General features: G+C 48.6%; 1 protein-coding gene across 1 annotated transcript in view; it reads right to left on the reverse strand.

Moving 5' to 3' along the window:
• The window catches only part of Igf2bp2 (insulin-like growth factor 2 mRNA binding protein 2), a 65,062-nt gene that overhangs the window by 2,990 nt on the left and 53,985 nt on the right, over positions 1 to 8,087 (reverse strand). The window contains exons 10-13 of the mRNA XM_013034764.1: positions 7,247 to 7,315; positions 6,041 to 6,157; positions 2,555 to 2,629; positions 429 to 560 (exon numbers count right to left, since the gene is read on the reverse strand). Coding sequence (XP_012890218.1) covers positions 429 to 560; positions 2,555 to 2,629; positions 6,041 to 6,157; positions 7,247 to 7,315 — 393 coding nt within the window. The remainder of the gene's footprint in view (positions 1 to 428; positions 561 to 2,554; positions 2,630 to 6,040; positions 6,158 to 7,246; positions 7,316 to 8,087) is intronic.

The following is an 8,087-nucleotide window of genomic DNA, read 5'->3' on the forward strand; positions in this document are numbered from 1 at the left end:
CGAGAAAATGGGATCTGAAGGAAGGGGCGTGAGTGAGGAGGGCGGAAGGCGTCTGAGCAAAGTAGAGCCCCACATTCTCAGCGTGGGCTCCAGAGACACGGGGCTTGCTGAGTGGCTGGTAGATGCTGAGTGGGATACAGGGGGCTGTAACAGCCTATCTTCGGGAAGTTAAGTTGGGATGGGTGGTGCTGGGCACAGGCACCTGGTGATTTTGGGTGCTGGGCTTGGCACTGTGGAACGGTGCCTTCCGTTCTAGGAGGTGCTAATTTCCTTTCTATGTTTGAGATCTTGCCTCAGGGGACTCAGATGCCAGGCCAGTCTGGGAGCCGCAGGCTCTGCGCTTATGCTGAGAGAGAAAGAGCAGCGGGAACTTCAGAACTCAGGCAAGGCATCAGCCAGGCAGTGAAGGGAGTCCAGAGCTAACTTACGGTTTTGCCACCTTTGCCAATCACCCGGCCAGCTGTAGAAGACGGCACTCGGATATGGGCTTCCAGCTTCACCTCTTCTTTGGGGTTAAAGAAGTTTTCTTCTTTCAGTTTCCCAAAGATCCTTCCCTGGGCCTAATAACAAAATGAGACTATGGACCAAGACAACTGCAGACTGTACTTGGTGCTGAGTGCGGCAGAAGGGAGCAGCCCGCCTGGAGACACCCCATCTCCCATCCCAGGCCAGGCCCAGGGGGTGCTGTGCCCGCCACATCAAATCATGTGACTTTACAACCTGTGCACGGAGTGTGCTGTGTCCCAGTGGGGGTACTGGCCAGGGTCCAGACTCCATCTTACTTCCGCATCCCTGGAAATGTTTGGTCAACTGAATTTGTTCAGGAATTTTTCATTCCCTCCTGCTAGTCCTTTGGTTGTTAAAGGATTGGGGTGTGGGGTTACTGGCAGGATTCAATGAATGTGAATATGAGCTTGTTGGGTTGTGTGTGTGTGTGTGTGTGTTGGGGATCCAATCTAAGGCCTTATAAATGCTAACCGAATTCACCATTTCGAAGTATATTTGAATGGTCAGTTGTGGGACCACCACCCACTATGGACTTGGAACATTTCCATCCCATTCCTCCAAAAGAAACCATATCCAGCAGTTAGTTCTGACTCTTTCATACCGCTGCTCTCTGGCAGTCCCTGCTTTACCACTGACCCGTCTCTACTGACCTACCTCCTCTGTGTCTGTCATGTAAATGGAGCCATATTCCACATGGCCCTTGTGTCTGCCTTCTCTCACTTGGCAGTGTTACCCCAGTTATAGCATGCGTCAGTATTTCTTCTCTTTTTATGGCTGAGCAATAGTCCTTTGTGTGGATATACATTTTGTGTTTCCATTTTTTTTTTTTTTGTCGGCCATGGGGCTTGAACTCTGGGCTTGGGCGCTGTCCCTCAGCTCTTCAGCTCAAGGCTAGCACTCTACCGCTTGAGCCACAGTACCACTTCCAGTTTTCTAGTGGTTTATTGGAGATGAAAGTCTCTGAGTTTCCTGACCGGGCTGGCTTTGAACTGTGGTCCTCAGATCTCAGCCTCCTGACTAGCTAGGATTACAGGCGTGAGCCACTGGCGCCTGGCCTGTGTTTCCATTCTCTAGCTGAAGGGTTGTTGTTTTTGATGATTCCAAATGTGTTATTTGTATCCTCCTGGTTAAATTTTAAGTATTTTTAATGGTTAATAATTGCACTTTTACTCTGAGGGAAGGGATGACACTGTCCAAAAAGAAATGTACTCTTTTCCTGACTTATGTAATTGTCACCCTCTGTACATCACCTTATAGTAACAATAAATTTGTTAAAATATTCCTTAAAAAGTGGAATTGTACTTTTATAAATACATGATTCCAACTTTTAAAAAGCTCAAATTGTACCTTGCTCATGTAAACTGTAACCCCTTCGTACAGTATCTTTACAATAAAAAATATATTTAAAAAAAAAAAAAACTCAAGTTGTCATTTTTTTTTCTTTGGGGGTCCAGTCGTGGGGCCTGAACTCTGGGCCTGGGCGCTGTCCCTCAGCTCTTCAGCTCAAGGCTAGCGCTCTACCACTTGAGCCACAGTGCCACTTCTGGCTTTTTTCTTTTTGCTTATGTGGTGCTGAGGAATCGAACCCAGGGCCTCAGGCATGCAAGGCAAGCGCTCTACCACTGAGCCACCTTCCCAGCCCATCAAGTTGTCATTTTCCTAGAGGAAGAAAAATAAAAAGCACTTCACTGAAAACCTTGTAGGCTACTGCACTTTTCCCCCTCAGCCCGTTAGTACCCATAGCTTGGGGTGGTAATGACCACACAAATCTGAGACAGACATCCTCCTGCCTGAGGGATAAGGGATGCGCTGGAAGAGCTGACACCCAGACAGACACAGGGAGGAGGCTTACCTTCCCACGGAGAGAAAAGCAAGCATGCTATTCACAGAGGGAACAATGGGGAAAGCAGGGGCTGCAATGGGCTGAGATGGAAGAGCAGCACAGGAAGGAAAATGGAGGGTGGGCCTCCACAGAAGAACCTCAACACCTGGGAGATGGCTGCCGGAGTCCGGAGCTTGCATGCCTGACGAGCCCCTTGGCACTGACCTTGAACTGGGCTTCAGGTGGTCCGGTGATGATGACCATCCTTTCGCTGGCATCTGGGCCTTCTGCTGGGGCAATCTGCAGTTCACAGGGAAGAAGAAAAGGCTGATGCTCAGCCCCTCCTGCCTGCCGAAGCAGTGGCCGCACGCTGGCATTGTGGAGATTGCAGGGTTCTGCATGTGCACTTGGGGCTTGTTCTGACAACGTGCCATCTCCACTCGGGGTCTCAGGAAGTCACTCTCTTCGGGAAGGCCCAGTCTGGTTCTAATTCTCAGCTCAGAAGGCAGTCATCTCTGAGTGCCACTGAGTCAGAGCAAGTGTTCTAGCTCGTCACGGCCTCTGGGCAAAGGAGGAGGAGGACATCTTGGTTCCAGTTCTGGCTGGACCAACCTCCCCGCTGTGAAAGCTGGAGGATGCGGCTGGCAAGCTGCGAGCTCCTGCTGACCCCTCACTTCCCCTCATCCTGAGTTCTTCTCTAGCACAGACATGGAAACAGCAAGAATTTTTTGTTGGAGATCCTGATCCTCATTACCTATTTGTTTCTGCATATCTTGCCTTATTCCAAAACAACCACCACCGAAAAATCCTATCAAGTAGCTTAAAAAATACAAAATTAAGTGGGCACCTAAAGTCCCAGCTACTCAGAAGGTCCAGGCAAGATCATCCACGCCCAGGAGTTCAAGGTCCATTCTGGCAACATAGAAAGACCCTATCTCAAAAGCAAAACAAGACGAAACACAAAACTCAATCAGCAAACCATAGGAAAATTAAACTTACAACAATGATTTAAAAGTATGCTAAGCTTGAGGAATGTAAAGGTCAGAGAGGGCTATGCACAAGATGAGCAAGGAGACATGAAGCCTCACAGGCTTCAGACACCTGCCGTGGCGAACAGACTGCATTCTAAGCTTTCTGAGAGTAAGTACGAAGGAGGAAACCGTCAGTTATGGGTCACGTGTCTGATAGCGGAGACTCGGGAAAGAGCTTTCCTGGAAGGGAATGACCTTCACCACCTGTGCTGCTTTCTGCATTGGGTAGTCTCTGAACCAGAGGCTCAGCCTCTGCTCAGCGCTGCCTCCACACATGTCACTGTTTCTCTCTGCATGCTCTTAGTCGCCCTGGGGTCTCAAATCCAGGGGTATTGCCTTGTTCTCTTGTCTTGACCCTTTTGCTGCTCTGGAAGAAGGGACCTCTTTCCCCAAACTTGGCCTTGGTGACTGTGACATGAAGATGAATGTGAGGCCCAAGTGACTGACCACAGAGCTTCCTGAGGGCGATGGGCAGCCAGTTCTTCGCCGTGGCCTCTGCATTCACTAGATGGAGGCTGAGGGTCAGAGCACCGGGCCAGGCCTGAGCCTAAAGGTGGGAGTTGCTCCAATACATCACAATCTGCAGCTGCCATTCAACCTGGTCCTTATCTCAAAGAGACTGGGTCATGGGAAAAACGGTTTCCTATCGCCGCCCAACCGAGGAAGGCTGGAGGCAGGTTCAGATTTGTGATGACCCATCTGTTTTGTGGTCACTCGTGGTGACTCAGAGCTGCTTTACCCCAATTCTCATCCCAACTCCTGATGGCTCTACTGCCCAGCATTTGCTGCGAGCTGTGCTGTCCACCTGCTTTCTGGAAGGGCATTTTTGTCCCGGCAGGGGCACAAATAAAGGCCCTTTCTATACTCAAAATAAATGGGACTCTGGGAGACGAGGTGACTGCCGAGCGCACAGGAAAGCAGGCGCTGAGGATTCGGAAGTGGATGTTGATTACATTTTGTGAGGCACTCAGAACCTATCAGCTCTGTAGGAAAGGCAGATGATGGGCAGCCCACTGCGACTCCTACTGAACGTATAGTGTAAGTGAGCCCTGGCAGGGCTCTAGGGACATCTTGCTCTAGAGGCAAATATTTCACATCACAGCACTGAACATGGAAAATGATCTTCTTCATCCTGCCCAGGGGGCAGGAGCACCCAGGCAGGAATCTAATCAGCAGAAGCCACTGGGCACAGAGGCCCTCATACACACCATCACGGCCTCACACACCTGAAGACTGGCATCCAGCCTGGGCCTGGCTTCTACCTGCAGATGCCATAAATGAGGCCTCAAAAAAGAGAGGATTTAGAAAGATTTTTTTTTTCCCACAGTCTCACTGTAATCCTTCTGTACTACTCAAAATAGTTGTTTTTTTTGTTTTGTTTTGTTTTGCTCCAGCATACTTGCTGTGGGAGAAATTGTGGCTATTCTTGGGGAGAATGTGTAAGCATTCTTTCTCTCCAAGTCATGGGACTTCTCGCTTGGAATTCCGGGTTGTCTCAGGGTAGGGAATTATTTTCTGTAATAATGGAAACTGTGTTTCTGCGCGTGTTTCACGAGGCTTGGGATGTGTGCAGCATTCTGCCTGTGAGTCAGCGCTGATATAGCTGGGCTGGGTGGAAGACGGGTGAATAATGCTTCTTTATCAGCTCCTCGGACCATCTGGGAAGGCAGGCTTGGCGGCCACCACCACACATTAGTGGCCTGAGCCTCTCTGTTCGCTCCCAGCATGTCGTCATCAGCTTGGTTATCAATTATGATTTATCACTGTCCTTCAGAATTTTTCAAGTTATTTTCTCACAGTTTAAAGGTTGGTTTTTTTTTTAACAAAAATTAGTGGCACTTGAATTCAGTGCCTGGGTGTTGTCTTTTAGTTTTGCTCAAGGCTGATGCTCTACTACTTGAGCTATCTACACCCACCTCTGGCTTTTTGCTGGTTAGCTGGAGATAAGAGCTGGTTCAAATGGCAATCTGCAGTCTCAGCCTCCTAAGTAGCTAGGAATTCAGGTGTGAGCTGCCAGCATCTGACTCAAACTTTTTTAAAAAAAAATAGGCACTAATGGAAATATCAAAGTGCGAAATCCAATTTTTTTCTCTTCCTCCTCCTCTCGGTGGTACTGGGGTTTGAACCCAGGGCTCTGTGTTTGCTAGGCAAGTATTCTACCACTTGAGCTACATTTCCGGCTCCTTTTCGCTTTAGTTATTTTTCACAAAGCGTCTAGTGTTTATGAACCACAATCCCACTATTTTAGCTTCCCACATAGCTAGTATAACAAGCATGTGCCACTGTGCCCAGTGTTTTATTAGGTGAGATTGAGTCTCACAGATTTCTTTGCCTGGATTAGCCTCAAAACACAATCCTGCCTATGTCAGCCTCTGGAGGAGCCAGGATGAACAGGTTATCAGCCAAAGGCACCTAGCTTGCTGTATCTTCTTGAAAAGAGAGAATAAAGGTGAATTCAAAGAGGGACACGATGTTCTGGTACTTTTTTTTTTTTTTTTGCTTTCTAATTCTGTTGTTAGTTGAACAGAAAAATGAGTGGAAAAATGAGAGCAGCTGGGCATGAAGTCTTAGAAACAAATGTTGCAAGTGACCCGTGAGATTCTGTGTGCAGACAGTGTGGGAGCTGTCCTGGACGGGCAGGAGGAGGGAGGACATGAAGGGCTGAGAGGAACAACCTTACCTTGATGGAGGCGCCAGCGAATCGAGCCAACTGTTTGATGTGTGCCCCTTTCTTCCCAATGATGGCCCCCACAGCCTGGGTTGGGATAAAGAGGTTCACGACCTCCTGTTCTGGATACTGGAAGGACGAGACAAGATAAAAGGTGTCATTCCATCCATACGCCACTGCAGTCCTCAACAGCTACCCAGCACTGCCGTGAACCTCAAGGCGGAAGCCCCCTCCCACCCAAGGAATTGGCCAAAATGGTGCATGAGATTCTTCTGTGGCCCAAAGCTCTGTGGGTGTGAAGGTATGGGATAAAGTAGAATCTAGACAGGACTACAGGAAAGCCATGGGCAAACTCTTCCTGAGCACCTCAGTGCTGACCACCAACAGCTGTTGGTCTAAGATTTCCCCAAATACATAGATCTGATAAAGATTTCTCCTGTCTTCACTTCAGAAATCAACACAGTGACTAAACACATTGGCCTGAAGCTGGGGCCTGCGGCATTTCTGCGGGACGGAACAGAAGGCTGCTCAGCCCTCTGTGAAGCCAGGGTCAGTGTTTCTACAAGGCAACAGAACCTGCCTTTTGCAGGTTCTGTGGTAGTTACCCAAGGAGACAGGCAAACCACCTCACGAGCAAACCCTGTGAGGGCTCCTGGGCAAGACTGCCGAAGGTTTTTTCCTCATCGTCTATGAGAACAGTGTGACATCATTTGCTAGACTTCAATTGAGTATCACTAGAAACAGTTGAGCAGCAATGCCTCCTAATTAACCTCTCCCCACCCCCACCAGCTTCCAGTATTGGGGTTTGAACTCCTGGCTTTGGGCTCTCACTTGCTTTTTGTTGTTGTTGTTGTTATTCATGGCTAGTGCTCTACTACTTGAGCCATACCTCAAGTCTAACATTTTGCTGGTTAGTTGGAGATGCCCAGGCTGGCTTTGAACCCCCATCCTCAGATCTCAGTTTCCTGGATAGCTAGGTGTGGGCCACGAGCACGTGATTCGAACTAGTCTATGCTGGTCTGGCAGCCGGGGCCATGTGGAACACTAGCAGTAGAGAGGTAGCTGCAGAACATCGAGCCTCTGGCCAGAGATGTGTCACCTCTGCATGGCCTAGACACACAGCAGGTAGTTTTCAAACTGCCAACTGGCATCGCCAAGCCAAAAGGAACGAAGGGAGTCAGACCAGGAGCAGGAGGAGGAGTGGTAGCCGATACTTACAGAGTGATGATGCGGGAACGGGCTGAACTGGTGATGAGGATACAGGCTGGAGAAGTAGCCCGAGTGCGTCTACAGCAGGAAGAGAACAATCATTCAGTGAGTGGATGTCCCGGGGTGGGGGTGGGGGACCAGTTCTTGTCCCTGTTTAGGCAAGATTCTTCCATACCTGTCCCTTTGTGCCTCTAATCTCTGCTCCGTGTCCTCCCCCCTCCCCCCATCACTCCACTCAACATTCATGACGGCGGCCTTCTAATCTTAACCTTGCTTCTGGCTCCCTAGTTTGCACAAAAGTTGCCACTCGCCCACGCCCACTCCCAAACACACTGTCTAACTTGCCTTTGGGTAGAGACAGGGTTACTGGCTTCTATTTTCTGGGGAGCTCTAGTCACCAACTGCAAGAACAGTACTAGGACAATATCCAAGAGGTATTCAGAACAAGCAAATATGCTCCTGGAAAGGCAGGCAGTCAGGTGCAGCAGAAATTTTCAGAAGGAATAGAGAGATTGAGAATGGGGAAATTAAAGAGAGATTGAGAAAAAAAAATTAAAAGATGGATCAATAAATATATGTAAACATGGGGAAAGGAAGGTCAGATATGAACAGAAAAAAAAGTAGGGTTATAGGAAAATTAAAAAGTAGCTGCTTTTAAATTAAATACTACCATATACCAATCACTATGATAGGTATTTTCTGCCTATGAACTGCTTAAAGGCTTGTAATAGTCCTGCAGAATAGTATGCACATGCTTGGTTTTATACAGCCTCTGTGTGTGTGAGACACTGGGATTCTGAACTCAGGGGTTCCAACTTGCTAAGCAGTAACTCTTACTACCAAGCCATGC

Source organism: Dipodomys ordii, unplaced genomic scaffold, assembly GCF_000151885.1.
Source record: "Dipodomys ordii isolate 6190 unplaced genomic scaffold, Dord_2.0 Scaffold196, whole genome shotgun sequence".
NCBI lineage: Eukaryota > Metazoa > Chordata > Mammalia > Rodentia > Heteromyidae > Dipodomys > Dipodomys ordii.